Here is a 16021-nt window from a genome sequence, read left to right on the forward strand (position 1 = left end):
TTTGTGGTTTTTCTCTGGCACAGATTCCCTACACTGTCAAAAGATCAAATTGCAGGCAGAGTCTTTACCAGCTGAGCCACCAGGGAAGCCCAAAAATACTGGAGTGGGTAGCCTATCCCTTCTCCAGCAGATCTTTCCAACCTAGGAGTTGAACTGGGGTCTCCTGCATTGTAAGCAGATTCTTAACCAGCTGAGCTACCAGGGAAGCCCAAATAATTCTTATATTAGACTTTAAGTCTAATATAAACAGTTAATGATTCTTTATATTAGACTTTCCCTATTCAAATCACTTTTTTTTTCTCTCTGACTGACACAGATCCCCTGCGTTGTTACAAAGATCAGACGAGATCCTGCAAGGAGAGCTCCTAGCTCAGTGCCTGCCCGGCAGCGAGCACTCTCTACCACAATCATCATTTCTCCATGTCAGTACCTGTAGAGCAGCCTCTTTCTTACCAATTATTGTTGTGGTTCTATAGTATGGATGGTGTTGTGAATCACTCCATTCCTGATGGACATTTGGATTATTCCAGTTTTCCATGACTACAAACAGCCCTGTGATTGCTTCACAGAAGAGCTATCATTTATTGAGCTGCAGCAGTTGCACATATTAACTCAAGAATCCTCACAGCAGGCCTAATGTATTAGCTCCCATGGCTGCTGTAATGAAGTGCCACAATCTTCGTGGCTTAAAACAACACATATTTATTATCTTACAGTCTGGATGTCAGAAATCTACAATGAAGGTGTGGGCAGGGCTGTGTGCTTCTGAAGACTGCAGAAGAGAATCTGTTTCCTTGTCTTTTTCAGCTTCTAGAGGCCACCTGCATTCTTTGGCTCATGACCCCTTCCTCCCATCACTCCACCTTCTTGATCCGACTACTCACTGTGATTCTCCTGCCTCCCTCTTACAAGGACCCTTGTAACTGCATGAGGCTGGCTCAGATAATCCAATATACTCTCACCATCTCAAAGCCCTTAATTTAATCAAAACAGTAAAGTCCCTTTGATTGTATAAGGGAACATATTCCTGGGTTCCAGGGATCAGGATGTGGATATCTTTGAGTGGGCATTATTCAGCCTCCTACACCTATGAACTTGATACTACTATTCCACTCATTTGACAGGTGAGAAAACCAAGGAACAAGGAGAGTAATTAACTTGCCCAAAGTCACACAGCTCATAAGCAGCAGAGTTAGGATACAGGCAATCTGGCTTGATAATCCAAGCTCTAAGGATTACATGTTGCTGCTCCTGCTAAGTCGCTTCAGTCGTGTCCAACTCAGTGCAACCCCATAGACGGCAGCCCACCAGGCTCCCCTGTCCCTGGGATTCTCCAGGCAAGAACACTGGAGTGGGTTGCCATTTCCTTCTCCAATGCATGAAAGTGAAAAGTGAAAGTGAAATCACTCAGTCGTGTCCGACTTCGTGACCCCATGGACTGCAGCCTACCAGGCTCCTCCATCCATGGGATTTTCCAGGCAAGAGTACTGGAGTGGGGTGCCATTGACTTCTCCAAGGATTACGTAGCTTTGTTATAAATCTTCGCATACCTGTATAAGCATTTGTGTAGGATATATTTCTAGAAGTGGAATGACTGGGCAAATTGTTTTAACAGTTATCGCTAATTCTTCCTTCACAACAGCCAATTATTTCCCACCAGCAGTGCCTGAAATCCTGAACTGTTACCCCAACTCTTGATGCTCTAGGGTCAGAATGTTACTTGAACATATAAAATCAAAGGATTTTTACTGCTTCTTATCAATTTAGGGACTGAAAAGTGTTTCTCTTCATGAGAGGAGAGGAACGTTCCTTAGCTAATAGTAACCAGAAAATTACAGTTGGAATAAAGAAACATCAGTTTCCTGGAGAAAAGAAAATAATTTCATTACCTTAACACACTGTAAGACTGCAAACACTGTCCTAATACTGATCATGAAGACCAGCTTCCTGTCTTCACCAAGACTTGAACATTCTACCTTGTCAGAAGCACTGCTTCTGAGAGTTTTGTTTTCCACCTAAATGAGCTGTTTTCATCTCCCAGGTCATCTCCTGAAGATCTCTGGGTAATAAATCACTTCCTTCATTGAGCCTTTTCAATCACTCCCTTTTGGGGGGGGCGGGGTCACACTGGTGGGATGGAGGATCTTAAGTTACCCAGAAGGTGGAACCTGTGGCTCCTGAAGTTGAAACATGGAGTTTTAACCCCTTGACCACCAGGGAAGTCCAATCACCCTTCTTTATCTTGCATCCACGCCACACGTGTTATTTATAGCTTGCTTTTCAAGGTTTTCCATTTTCCTTCCCAGTGAATGGGACCAAATACTTCACTAACCCCGATGGCAAACACTTAATATAGTTACTTTTACAGTCTTCACTTTACAGATGAGGAAAAGGAGTGAAGTGACTGGTTCAAGTTCCCACAGAAATGAGATTCAAATAGGCATCTGCCTAAAGGTGCTCCTGATCCTACCGTGTCTCCTCAGGAGCAACTGGCCTCCTGGTGTGCCCTTGAACCCCAGGCCTGACTGCCCTGGGACTTCCCTGGGTCACGGCCAAGCTTGCAGGGTTGCTTGCACTCGTGCTGACAGGTGAGGGAGGCAGCCAGCAACACTCAGGCCCTGCTAATTCCTACTGCGTGAGCCTGCAGAGCCTCAGCTTCCTCATCTGTAAGATGGGAACAATATTGGTCCCCCTCATAGGCCAGTAATGAGGAGCTGGTATTATCCCCATTTTGTAATCGGTGAAATGGAGGGGCCACACTGTGAGGACAGGCTGTTCCCTTCCTAGGCTGCTAGCCTCTGTGTGCCAAGCTCCGCTGGAGAAGCAGAGTTACAGAATCTGGGAGGCCGATCCTTTATCTGGCTCTTCTTTTGTAACTCTTCCTGGTGTCCCCTGTCCATCCTGTTGTATCTCCTCGCTGTTCTTCTGTGCACTGGGACTTTCAGATGCCCCCTACCCCTGCCCCAGCTCAGTGGCCCTGCCCTTCCTGCTCTGATTTCCTCTCTAGGTGAGGCCCCATGCATGGCACAGGACTGATGTTTGGCAGGTGCTAAGAGAACGTGCCACTAACTAAACAACACCGCTGGGCCCCTGTGTTGTTAAACCCTCCTCTCCAACTGTGATCTCTACCCCAAAGCATCACTCCAGCCCAGCCTGCCACAGTCCATCATCCCACAAACACAGTTCAGGCTTCAGCAGGGCAAAGCTCCAGACTCTGTATTCTGGTATTCAAGCCCCCTACTTGATCCCTTTTCGTGACAAGATGCTCCCCACCCACAATGTTGCCAAGTCCATATTCACAATGTTGTCACCATCTTCCCAGGGAAGTCAGAAGACTCTCTAGTTGACATTTCTATTCTGCCTCAAGCAGCCAGCACTGTGTCTGATCATCCCTCTGAGTGCCCTGCACAAGTAGTTGGATGAGAAAAGGGACAAGACTCTGCTGAGCAGCTGCTCTGTGTCAGGTAAGGCACCCCAGTTTATAGATGGGGGAACTGAGGCTCCCAGATAATGTGAGTTCCCACAGGCAGTGATGGGGGCTGGGCCAGGATTTGAACCCAGGAAGTGGCAATCCACTCCAGTACTCTTGCTTGGAGAATTCCATAGACAGTGGAAGCTGGTGGGCTACAGTCCATGGGTTCACAAAGAGTCATACATGACTAAGTGACTAATTTTAATCAGGTTTTTTTTTTTTTTAATCTACTGATTTTAAGGGGCATGTCCCTGGTGGCTCAGAGGGTAAAGAATTTGCCCACAATGCAGGAGACCTGGGTTCAATCCCTGGGTTGGGAAGATCCCCTGGAGAAGAGATGGCAACCCACTCCAGTATTCTTGCCTGGAGAATTCCATGGACAGAGGAGCCAGGCAGGCTATAGTCCACGGGGTCGTAAAGAATTGAACACGACTTAGCATCTGAGCAACAATAACTACTGACTTTGGCATCCCTTCCCCTTGAATCTGCTCTCAAGGGCATCCCAACCAGACATTTCATAATCAATCTCAGAACGCTTATCCAGGCTCCATAGGGTGTGGCTGTGGGTCTTTCCCCAACCTTGAGTCCCCTGAGACCTTACCTTTGGAGGAGCCCCTTGCCAGCCCAGTCACTCTTGGACATTGGTCTCTGTCCAGCTAAGGGGCCAGGTCTCCATCAGTGTGAAAGGCATTTGAGCTGCTGACAGACCCTCTCTGCACAGACACTGGGGGACCTCGAGGCGATGCTGGCCCTAGAGACAGAGAGCCAAGTCTGCTGGGCTCAAGGGAGCAGGGGGCCCTCTTGACCCCCTGGCTTCTTCTGGACTTGCTGGGCTGTTCCTCCTCTACCCTTCTTCTTTCCTAGGTTCACTGCCTTTTCCCTCCCCCAGGCTCCCTCCCTTGTCCCAGGATTCCTAGACCTTCCCAGGACCTTTACTTCACTCTCTGCTCCCCAACCACGCTCCTTTTCAGAGGTCCTGCTTCCTTACGCCTCTCTCCCCTGGTCACTCCATCATTCCACCAACACGATGCCTCACTGGATTCTAGAGGTGCCCACCGGGAGGTGGGTGCGAGAGTCTGGCTTGGGGACAGTCGCCCTCCCCAAGTTTTTCCCGACTAAACACTGCATCCTTTCGTATCTGTCTGTCTATCGACTTGCTCTTCCATTTGTCTATCTCTCTGCTTCCTTGCCTCGGTTTCCTTATCCTGTTTCTTCTCGAGGTCTCATCCTTATATAACGCTGGGAGGTGGACTCTATTACCATCCACATTTTAGATATAAGGACACGGAGGGGCTGAGAGTTTAGGTGACCTGCCAGGGCGGCAGACCGGGTAACTGGCTGCGCCCGACCAGTTGCGCCGAAGGTTGGTCTCCGGGTCACCCTCCGCCTCCTACTCCGCCCACCGACCACGCCCACCAACCCAAAGCCCCGCCTCATCCGGTTATGCCCCGCCCTCGCTCCGCCCCGCCCCGGCTCGGGCTGCCGGAGGACCCGGAGCTGAGGCACCCGAGGCCGCCGCGGCGGCGGGGACGATGTGGTTCTTTGCCCGGGACCCGGTCCGGGATTTCCCGTTCGAGCTCAGCCCGGAACCCCCCGAAGGCAGCCCGCCGGGACCCTGGGTCCTGCACCGCGGCCGCAAGAAGGTGAGAGCGGCCCAGCTCTGCAGGCCGCGGCCGACCTCGGTCTCGCCTAGCCAGCGCCGCCGGCTCCTCCGTGTCGCGCCCGCCTGACGTGGCTGCGGAGCTTCTAGGACTACGGGCCGAGGGAGGGGGACGGGCAGTGTCGACGTGGCGGGCGGAAGGACCGAGGGACCCACAGGCGGACCCAACCAGGGTTACGTGGGCCGGGTTCAATCTCCAAGGGCTGACTTGGGGAGAGACCCGGCCGGCGGCCCTTCCCTTCCGGCACTGAACCAGCTCCAGGGACTATCTCGGAGGTGGAGTGGTCAGCAACCTGAGGCCACAACCTGAGGCCCCTCTGCCCTCCCCCAGGCCACAGGGAGCCCGGTGTCCATCTTCGTGTATGACGTGAAGCCCGGTGCCGAAGAGCAGACCCAGGTGGCCAAAGCTGCCTTCAAGCGCCTCAAAACTCTCCGGCATCCCAATATCCTTGCCTACATTGATGGGCTGGAGGTACCTACCAGCTGCTCAGGCTACCCCACCTCTGTCCCTCACTTTCTCCCAGTCCTGTTTTCTGTCTTCCTGTGGATTTCCAGCCCTTCTGCGCCAGCGCCCCCCCACCCCAGATTTGACTTCCCCTTCTCTGCCCCTATCCCCATCATGTCTCTCATCGCTTCTTCCTCACCCCCATCCCTCCCTGATACCCTGTGTTCTCTTCTTCAGACAGACAAATGCCTCCACGTAGTGACAGAGGCTGTGACCCCGCTGGGAGTATACCTCAAGGCTCGAGCGGAGGCTGGTGGCCTGAAGGAGCTGGAGCTCTCCTGGGGGCTACACCAGATTGTGGTGAGGTGGGGGGGCAGTGGGGATGAGAGCAGGGGTAGAGGGGGCTGCAGCTACTGGACTGTGATGGATCCTTCTGCCCCTAGAAAGCCCTCAGCTTCCTGGTCAACGACTGCAGCCTCATCCACAACAATGTCTGCATGGCTGCTGTGTTCGTGGACCGCGCTGGCGAGTGGAAGCTTGGGGGCCTGGACTACATGTATTCAGCCCAGGGCAATGGTGGGGGACCTCCCCGCAAGGGGATCCCTGAGCTTGAGCAGTATGATCCCCCGGAGTTGGCTGATGGTAGTGGCAGAGCGGTCAGAGAGAAATGGTGGGTGACTAGGGGGAGTATGCCCCATCCTGCCCTATTCTGAAAGCCTCCTGTAGTCTCAGGACCCCTAGACTAGCTGGCATTGCCTCCATCCCCTCCTGCTTGGCTGGGGAGGGAACCAGGGTCCTCAGGGTGGAGCCCACTCCTCGCTCCCAGGATCCTGAGGGAGGAAGGGCAGGATAAGCACAGGCTTTGGGGTTAGGTGGTTCAGAATTTGAATGTTATGTCACTTGGGATGGATGTCCTTGTTTCTCTGAGCCTCAGTTTCCTGATCTGTCAATTGGGGCTAATGAAACCTGCTTCTTGAGGCTGATGGGATGATCAGCTAAGGAACACAGCCCAGGGTTTGCCATGCAGTGAGTGCCTGGTGCGCAGGGTAGGTTGGAGGCGTATGCTGGCAGGTGGCAGAGTCTTGAGCAGCTCTGGTCACTGCCTCAGGTCAGCTGACATGTGGCGTTTGGGCTGCCTCATCTGGGAAGTCTTCAATGGGTCCCTACCTCGAGCGGCAGCCCTGCGAAACCCTGGGAAGGTGAGTGTCCGACCCCACCTGCACCCCAGCCCCTCTCCCTCAGCCAACCAGCCACTGCTCTGACCCTGACACTTCTCCCGCAGATCCCCAAATCACTGGTGCCCCATTATTGCGAACTGGTCGGAGCCAACCCCAAGGTGCGTCCCAACCCAGCCCGCTTCCTGCAGAACTGCCGGGCGCCCGGTGGCTTCATGAACAACCGCTTCGTGGAGACCAACCTCTTCCTGGAAGAGATTCAGGTGAGCCCCTTGCCCTACCCTGGGCTCTGGCCCTACATTCCTCACCTCTGTGCACCTCCCCACTTTACAGGCTCCTTGATAATTAGACCCTTGGAGACAAGCACAGATGATGGAGCTAGGCTCTTTGGGTTCATACCCTGGCTCCAACTATTGCTTATTTAAAATACTTATCTATTTATTTGTATCTTGCGGATCTTCCATCTTCATTGTGGCATGCCAGATCTTTGGTTGTGGCATGTGGGATCTAGTTCCCTGACCAGGGATCAAACTCTGGCCCCCTGCACTGGGAGCTCAGAGTCTTAGCTACTGGACCCTCAGGAAAGTCCCTCTAGTTATTATTTATGTGCGACTTTCCTCGGCTGAAGTTCAGTCCTATTAATAGTACCTGCTTCAGAGGAGCAGGGTGAGGAGTCAGTCTGAAGTGCACAGTACAGTGTCTGGCACATAGTGGGTGTTTTGTGAGTGTGCCTGGCACTCTGTTAACTGCACACATACATTCCAGCCCTGCCCCTGATGTTGGCTGCAGGGTAGGGAGGAAGAGTCAGACCCAGACCCCTGCCCTCAAGGCTCTAGCATGGGGTGAATGATCCAGGTGTGCACCCTTGGGGACTCTCACTGGGGAAAAGGGACAGAAAACATGTGAATGAAGAAACGTGCTTCCTGGATACAGATAAGTGCCGGGAAGGAAAAGAGTGAGGGTGGGGCCTGGGCAAGGGTTCTCTCAAGAGTGACGTTTGAGCTGTGACCTGAAGGGTGTGAAGGTGGGACTCATGGGGATGGTAACTGGGGAAGAAAGTTCCAGGCAGAGAGAACCTCTTTGCGAGGAGGGAGCCCGCAGCTTAACCTCACTGAACCTCAGTTTCCTTATCTGTGTGGTGAGGATAATGGCGGTGTCTGCTGACCCACGGGGTTGTTGTAGGGGCTGCAGAAGGGAGGCTCTGCCCCCTGCCCCGGCCTTGTGTGGGGCATAGAGAGGTGATGAGAGTCTGGAATGGGAGGGGTGACAGGGCTTCCATGGCCCTCCTTGGTCTGTGGAGTCTTGACTTAGATGGGGCTGGGGGGCCGTCAGAGGATGGGAGCCTGTGCCGAGGAGAAGGTGCTGGAGAAGTTGAGTCTTGCCGCCCCCGGGCAGTGTAGGGCAGCAGGAGGTCGGTTACACAGTGTTCTCACACAGCCGGCTTCGCCAGGCTGCCCTTCTCCTTAATGCGTGCCCCGTAGGAAACAAACTGTTTCTGGAGGGTCCCGAGGAGAATGGGAGGGCCGTGCCGGAGGCCCCCCTTCCCATCAGAGAGCAGAGCGGTGGAGGAACCCAGCTGTGACTGTCGGGGCAACCTTGGATGTGGCTTGGCCTCTCTCTGGGACTGTGCTCCCCCAAACCCTCTGTCAGAGCACCAAGCCTGCCTGCCACGCCAGACTGAGCTGCTGCAGCCCAATCAGGTCCTCCCCAACCCAGGTTCGAGGTCACTTCTGGGTCAGGCAGCAGCTGTGGCCATGAGGGTACAACCAAGAGCACAAGAACTCTGGAAGTACACCGGACGGGGCTATAACACACGCCCGGCCTCTCTTGCCTGGTGACCTTGAGCCTCAAGCCTCCTCCTTTGTAAATGGGGGAATGACAGCACTTCTTTGCAGGGCGCAACACAGCAGAAGTGCCATACCACTGGGCCGCACCCTTCCTTTTTATTTATTTCTCTGTTTATTTGGCTGTGTCCAGTCTTAGTTGGGATATACAGGATCTTCATTACATCATGCAGGATCTTTCGTTGAGGAGCACGGACTCCCTAGTTGTGTGTGAGCTCAGTTGCTCCACAGCATGTGGGATCTTAGTTGCCCAACCAGGAATCAAACCCGCATCCCCTGTATTATAAGGTGGATTCTTAACCAGCGGACCACCAGAGAAGTCCCCACACCCTTCCTTGACTGCTGCTTAGCTGTGTGACTTTGGACAAGCTCCTTGCCCTTTCTGTGCCTCAGCTTCCTTGGATTATGTCATCTGTGTAATGGTTTTAGAATACAATCTTGTTTGGCCATGTGGTCTATCTCAGGAAATGTGAGTTGTGGATAGGACAGCCTCGGGGAGATTAGAAGGATGGAGGGAGACCATTGAGCTGACGGCGTGGCCTGTCTTGGCTCAGTGAGGGCCAGATCTGGGGGTGAATGCACCTCATCCCTGCCTCCGACAGCCCGCCACGGTCTCTACCACAGAGCTGCTGGTGAGCCCAACCCAACAGGGCCCAGTGGCAGAGTAAGCCCTTATTCCCTGTTTTCTTGTACCATGTTTAATGGTACTCATGGGTCGGTGGTATCTTCTGTGGTCCTGAGGAGCTACGGCAATACTGATGAAGGGCTTGATCCCCCAGTGGCTGCTTTCATAGCAGCAGATCAGGTGGCAGTGCCACTAACTGACTGGGCGCCTTCAGTGTGCCAGGCACCGTGCTAGCAGCATTTGTGTGCATCTTCTGGTTGAATCCTCAGAACGGTTGTGAGGCAGTACAGTTATCACCCCATTTCACAGGTGGGGGAACTTGCCCAAGGTCATGTTGTTGTTTAGTTACTCGGTCTTAACACTCGCTAGTGAAAGCCAAACTGTTAATCACTCAGTCATGTCCGATGGACTGTGTGGCCCGCCAGGCTCCTCCGTCCATGGGATTTTCCAGGCAGGAATACTGGAGCAGGTTGCCATTTTTTTCTCCAGGGGACCTTCCCAACCCAGGGATCGAACCCACGTCTCCTGCATTGGCAGGAGGATTCTTTACCACTTAAAAGCCACCTAAAGTCACATGGCTAATAAATGGGAGAGTTGGGCTTTGAACCCAGGCAGGTTGGCTTTGCATGCTTGTTTTCCTTCGGGTAGGAGGTGACCCCATGTCCTGGCCCTTGGCTGAAGAGACCATGACCAGGCTGATTTCTTGTTCCCTGCTTCCTGCCCACTCTCCCCCAGATCAAAGAGCCAGCTGAGAAGCAAAAGTTCTTCCAAGAGCTGAGCAAAAGCCTGGACTCATTCCCCGAGGATTTCTGCCGGCACAAGGTGCTGCCCCAGCTGTTGACTGCCTTCGAGTTTGGCAATGCGGGGGCTGTGGTCCTCACGCCCTTATTCAAGGTGAGCGGGGCCTGGAGCCTCAGGACTTGTAGGGCCCGGAGACTGGCTGGGTGGTCTGGGGGCAAAAGAGAGGGCCACCCTTGCCAGCATCCTGGGAGGGGAGCCTGGTCAGGGGGACCCAAGCCCACTTGAGGAGCTCTGACATCTGGCAGTTCAGCAGGCTGTGGCCATGTGACCAGCTGTCAGGGAGACATGGGGACCTCCTGTCCTTGGTGAAGGGAAAATCTGTGCCTCCAAAATTCTTGTTCCAAAGACCCCTTGCTACAGAGCCTACAGCCTTTCCTCCGTTTCCTCAGGACAGCCTCCCTGGTCTGACCCAGGCACTCTGGTGCCAAGGGGTCAGCTGCTTACCGCCTCGCTTTCCTTCCTCCCTCCTGACCGCTCAGCACTCAGCCTTCTTGGCTTCTTGGGACTGGATCCTCTCTCCTTCCTCAGATCCCAGCCTGCCAGTACCTGGGCATCTGCCATTCCCTGCTCAGTGGGAGAACCCTTTCCCCAAAGGAACTTGGCATGGGGGGAGGTGGGGAAGACAGCAAGTACATCCTGTGTAGCTGGGAACCCCCAGAGTTACAGGCGGAATCCTGTGTGCACATGGGATCTATTACCTGATTACAGGAAAAGGCCCAGGAGGCTTCTGCAAGCCTCCTAAGAGAGGCCTGACTCAGAAAGGGCAAGGATAGGGCTAACTTGACATGGAGTCTGGGCAGAGGGGCTGCTGAGGAAATGCCTGCCTCATCCCACCACCATCACCCTGTTCCTACCCCGAGAAATCAGCAGGGAGCCTGAGAAAGTTCACTGAGCCCAGGGACATCATCCCACTCGTGTGGAGGTGGCTGAGCCCCTCTTCCTGCTCCTTCTCAGGTGGGTAAGTTCCTCAGTGCTGAAGAGTATCAGCAGAAGATCATCCCTGTCGTGGTCAAAATGTTCTCCTCAACCGACCGGGCCATGCGCATTCGCCTCCTCCAGCAGGTAGGGGCCGTGGGGAGAGCCTGCCCGCTTCTACTCCACCCAGACCTCACCCTTGCTGCAGGGGAGGCCCCTGCCTCACCTCCAGCCCCAGGCAGCTAACTCGAGCCCTTGCTTTGGCTACCTGTGGCCCCCAGAAACCCCTCCTCGAAACATACACACAGGTGAGGGACCAGTGAGGCTGTGCTCTCAGGAAATCAAGATAATCAGCGGGCTCGTTGGAGGCTTAGGGCATGCCCCGACCCAGGCTGCGTGGCTCAAGCGCTTCTCCCTGCGCCGCCCAGTCTCCTGGGTTCAGCCTGTTGTTCTGTTGGTCAGTCGCTGAGTCACATCCAACTCTGCAACCCCGTGGACTGTGGCATGCCAGACTTCCCTGTCTTTCACTATCTCGCAGAGTTTGCTCAAACTCATGTCCATTGAGTCAGTAATGCCATCCAACCACCTCATCCTCTGCCATCCACTTATCCTCCTGCCCTCAGTCTTTCCCAGCATCAGGGTCTTTTCCAAAGAGTCGGTGCTTCACATTAGGGGGCCAAAGTATTGGAGCTTCAGGATCAGTCCTTCCAATGAATATTCAGGGTTGATTTCCTCTTGAGGGGGGATAGCGTCTCTCTTGCCAACCCCCAGGCAGTTGGGAGCATCAGACAGGGTTGGTGGGATCGGGGATGGGGGCCACTGCGCTAGGTATCCAGGTATCAGTCCTTCTCCAACTCCAGACACTGTAGCCTCCTCCCAGCACTCCTCTAGGCAGGGGTTATACCCTTTTTATAGAAAAGGTCTGGAGGCTCCGAGAGGGCGTGTGACCATTCCGCCTGCTGAGCACCCAGTCCCTGGCTCTTCTCAGCCCCTTCGCTCGCCCCCAGCACCCTCTCCATTCCATGTGGGCCTGATACCAGAGGCACGGTGGGGGGCTCAGGAGACTCCCTGGCCAGCCAGTGCCAGGGTAGAGAAACCATGCCAGGGGTGGCCTCTGGCTCTGGGGAGCGGTGGAGGGCCTCACCGTGTTCTCATGCCCCGACCTGTGCCGCAGATGGAGCAGTTCATCCAGTACCTCGACGAGCCCACGGTCAACACCCAGATCTTCCCCCACGTGGTACACGGTTTCCTGGACACCAACCCCGCCATCAGGGAGCAGACAGTCAAGGTAGGTGTGGCCAGGCCCAGAGGGGCCACCTCTGGTTTTCTAAGGCTCACAGGGGCCTCATCAGAGGACACAGAGGCCTTGGTTTTGGTCTGTGGATCAAGCAGGGTATGGGAGGGGCAGGCAGGCACTGTTCTGCATGTGGGTCCTGGCCGTGGGTATAGCACCACAGGTGGTGGGGGGAAGAGGGTGGCTATGGCCAATAATCCTGAGTGCAACAGACATTCACTGAGACAGGAGTGCGGACAGGGGTTCCCCTTCCAGAGCCTTCTGGGTAAGGCCCAGGAGCAGGTTGGAGGGCTCTGGCGGGTCTCCTCAGCACCCAGGGTCACTGGTGCCCTCCCAGGAGGCCCCTCCCATGTGTGGCACCCTGCCCGCTCCAGCCCACACTTTCCGCTGTCTCCCGCCCTGCAGTCCATGCTGCTTCTGGCCCCAAAGCTGAACGAGACCAACCTCAACGTGGAGCTGATGAAGCACTTCGCGCGGCTGCAGGCCAAGGACGAGCAGGGTCCCATCCGCTGCAACACCACCGTGTGCCTGGGCAAGATCGGCTCCTACCTCAGTGCCACTGTGAGTGCCCCGCACACGTGGCAGGAGTTCTGTCAGCGTCACAGCCACATCCCCCAGGGCCAGGTCCCCTTGTGTGGGGGCTGTCACCCCCCAACACACACACACACAGACTCAGGCCCTGGGTGCTCCAGTCCCCATGTCTGAAGGACAGAGTAAGTTGTGCCAGGTCACACACCCAGTAGGTGTGTCTGGAACCTGGGTCTGTCTGCCCCCTCAGGGTCTGTGAATGCAGACACTGCAGCCCCCGGGGTGCTTAGCAGGAAGGATTGAATGGCTCAGCAGGGCAGGCAGGCAGGGAGGCGTGACCCGGCCCGGGGCAGCTTCTGCTCTGGGCCCCCCCCGGTGATCTGGAAGGACAAGGCAAGAGCCAGAGTTGTCGTTAGTGATTAACTCACACTTGTTAGACTCTGGAGGCCCTGTTGGCCTCTGTTGTGGCAGTTCTGGACCCCAGGACGGACCCTATACTCAGGAGCCCTCTTCCTGCCCCAGACCAGACACAGGGTCCTCACCTCCGCCTTTAGCCGGGCCACAAAGGACCCGTTTGCACCGTCCCGGGTTGCGGGTGTTTTGGGTTTCGCCGCTACCCACAACCTCTACTCGATGAACGACTGCGCCCACAAGATCCTGCCCGTGCTCTGCGGCCTCACCGTGGATCCTGAGAAATCGGTGCGAGACCAGGTGAGGCGTTGCTGGGGCTGGGCCCTGGGGCTGGGGGTCCGGGGGTACCTGGGCGCCAGCTGGCCTGGCAGGCTCACAGGAACCTTGGAGGCTCCAGCTCTGCCCCTTGCTGCCCCACAGGCCTTCAAGGCCATTCGAAGCTTCCTGTCCAAACTGGAGTCTGTGTCAGAGGACCCCACACAGCTGGCCGAAGTGGGTGAGTGGCCCACGCTCATCATGTTCCCTGTTCCTCTTGCCACTTTCTTGACTGTGGCCGGTTGTGGCCCCCGTCTGCCTGGCTGGAGTGTCTGAAGAGCCCCAGGAGACAGACAGTCGAGCACTCTTCCTGCCTCCCATTTCACAGTCGGGAGCGCACAGGCCTGGGGAGGAGGGCACTCACTCTAGGTTGCTCTGCTTCAGTTAGTGCCTTCCTATCGCCCTCCCCATGGAGGCCTGAGGTGTCTGTACCTGTCGCTCCTGCCCCTGCCCAGAGAAGGATGTCCATGCAGCCTCCAGCCCCGGGATGGGAGGAGCCGCAGCCAGCTGGGCAGGCTGGGCCGTGACGGGGGTCTCCTCGCTCACCTCTAAGCTGATCCGGGCACATCCCACGGCTGCCCCGGCCGAGACCAACGTCCCCCAGAGACCTGCACCTGAGGGTGAGAGTCCTGGACAGAGAGGGTTTGGAGTTCCCCCTAGGATGGTGGTGGGGACGCCCCCACCCCCAGCAACCTCTGCCCTGTGCTGAGACCTTCCTGGGGCTCAGTGGGTGGGAACTCAGCGAGCCTCTGCTCCCCAGGACTTCCTGCCCCAGCCCCCACCCCTGTGCCTGCTGTGCCTACAACCTCGGGCCCCTGGGAGACCCAAGAGGAGGGCAAGGACACAGAAGAGGACAGCAGTGCTGCTGACAGATGGGATGATGAGGACTGGGGCAGCCTGGAGGTGAGGGGCCGAGGACTCCCTCGGGGACCCAGCTGCAGGGCCACAGACTGCCATTTGGGGAGCTCTCATGGGCTTGGCCGGAGTCAGATCTGTCCTCATCTGCAAGTATCCTAAGCAGGAGTCACGGAGCAGCCATTGTGGGTCAGAGCCGACAGCTGAGCCCCATCTCAACTCCAGAAATGAGAGGCCAAGCTGACGGTGGTTGGGTCTGCCCACTCCTCTTCCTCGCTCCCCTCCACGGCCCATCCCTCCTATGGCCTTTCTGGGGCCCACCCTGCCCTGTGATCATCAGAGAGAGGTTATGCCCAGGCCTACAACCAACCTGTCCTCCCTGAGGGTAGGTTCAGGATGGGCTGAGGCCAGAGTGGGGCTGTCCTAAAGGGAATGGGGGGCAGAGCTCCAGTTGCCAGCAGTCTCTGCCCCTGAGGCCGCAGGCAGAGGTGTGGAACTCAGGATCTCATTCCCCACCTCACAGAGGAATGACAACAGGCCTGGTTCAGCGTGTCCAGTTTATTGATGGGACACAGGGCCGAGGAGAAAATGAGATGGAAGACGAAGAAAGGGTGGAGCCCATAGCTGGGCAGAGACTGGGGGGCTTCTGTGGCCTTTCGGGTGGAGCAAGAGGGCTCTATGGTCGTGCTTTTCTCCCCACCCTGCAGCAGGAGGCCGAATCTGTGTTGGCTCAGCGGGATGACTGGAGTACTAGGAACCAAGCCAGCCGGGCTGGGCAGGTGAGCTGGGCAGAACAGAGCGTGTGTACGGGGGAGCAGGGTGCCCCCTGCTCCTCCCTCCCCTTCTCTAGCACTGTCTCCGCCTCCTCTTCTGCAGGCCAGCAACCCTGGCCACAGATCCCAGGAGTCAGACTGGAGCAGTTGGGAAGCCGAGGGCTCATGGGAGCAAGACTGGCAGGAGCCAAGCCCCCCGGAGCCACCCCCTGAGGGCACACGGCTGGCCAGCGAGTATAATTGGGGTGGACCGGAGCCTAGTGACAAAGGCGACCCTTTTGCTGCCCTGTCAGTGCATCAGGAGGCTGGGGCGCAGGTACTGGTGCCTGTGCAGTGGGAGGGTGCAGACCTGGGGTGGACCTCAGCTGAGAGTAGGTCTCCACTCCAGCCCACACCTCCCTTTTCAGTCGAGGCGAGACTCCTGGGGTGATGACAACTGGGAAGGCCTGGAGACCGAGAGCAGTAAGTGTTTCTCCCCAGCCAGCTGGCTGATGGCCTGGGCCTACCCTCCACCGGGGCAGGCATGGGAAGGAAAGCTGAGACCCAGGTTGTCCTGACACCTTCAGCCCTCCCCTTCTTGTTCCCAGGACAGGCGAAGGCGGAGCTAGCCCGGAAGAAGCGCGAGGAGCGAAGGCGGGAGATGGAGGCAAAACGGGCTGAGAAAAAGGCAGCCAAGGGCCCCATGAAGCTGGGAACCCGGAAGTTGGACTGAACTGTGGGTGTGAGCCCTTCCCCGCCTCAGGGGCCCCACAGATGTATTTATTGTACAAACCATGCGAGCCCGGTCAGCTGGCCAGGCACATCTCACATGTACATAATCAGAGCCACAATAAATTCTATTTCACACCTGTTGTGCTGGGCTCAGTCCAGCGCCTCCAAGGAGGCTGGAGTCTGGCGCTGCCCTTTGG

The 16021-nt window shown here is 56.1% G+C and overlaps 1 protein-coding gene across 4 annotated transcripts; it reads left to right on the plus strand.

The window, feature by feature from the left end:
* Window positions 1-4903: 4903 nt before the first annotated feature.
* Window positions 4904-15959, plus strand: SCYL1 (SCY1 like pseudokinase 1). Of its 4 annotated transcripts, none has more exons than XM_069566216.1 (18): window positions 4904-5115; window positions 5464-5604; window positions 5815-5937; window positions 6021-6247; window positions 6686-6776; window positions 6860-7015; window positions 9957-10115; window positions 10977-11084; window positions 12112-12225; window positions 12637-12792; window positions 13282-13470; window positions 13591-13666; window positions 13941-14105; window positions 14246-14388; window positions 15048-15119; window positions 15217-15429; window positions 15521-15575; window positions 15701-15959. In XM_069566216.1, exons 1-18 carry the CDS (start codon window positions 5005-5007, stop codon window positions 15823-15825), a joined length of 2424 nt encoding a protein of 807 aa, XP_069422317.1. In that variant the 5' UTR covers window positions 4904-5004; the 3' UTR covers window positions 15826-15959. The 4 variants fall into 4 exon arrangements, 3 of the variants coding, with proteins under 3 accessions (XP_069422317.1, XP_069422318.1, XP_069422320.1); XR_011251877.1 differs by having other exon boundaries at window positions 4925-5115; window positions 14246-14725; window positions 14864-15119; XM_069566217.1 differs by having other exon boundaries at window positions 4925-5115; window positions 15051-15119.
* The last annotated feature ends 62 nt before the right edge of the window (window positions 15960-16021 follow it).

The sequence above is a fragment of the Ovis canadensis genome, chromosome 21 (genome assembly GCF_042477335.2).
Source record: "Ovis canadensis isolate MfBH-ARS-UI-01 breed Bighorn chromosome 21, ARS-UI_OviCan_v2, whole genome shotgun sequence".
In the NCBI taxonomy this organism is placed as follows: Eukaryota; Metazoa; Chordata; class Mammalia; order Artiodactyla; family Bovidae; genus Ovis; species Ovis canadensis.

Bases quoted from the DNA above. Each gene is read 5' to 3' on its own strand.
- SCYL1 (XM_069566216.1), top strand. From the start codon at position 5,005: ATGTGGTTCTTTGCCCGGGACCCGGTCCGGGATTTCCCGTTCGAGCTC. The intron at 14,389-15,047 runs GTGAGGGGCCGA...CCCACCCTGCAG, and splicing joins AGGACTGGGGCAGCCTGGAG to CAGGAGGCCGAATCTGTGTT. The intron at 15,576-15,700 runs GTAAGTGTTTCT...TCTTGTTCCCAG, and splicing joins AGGCCTGGAGACCGAGAGCA to GACAGGCGAAGGCGGAGCTA.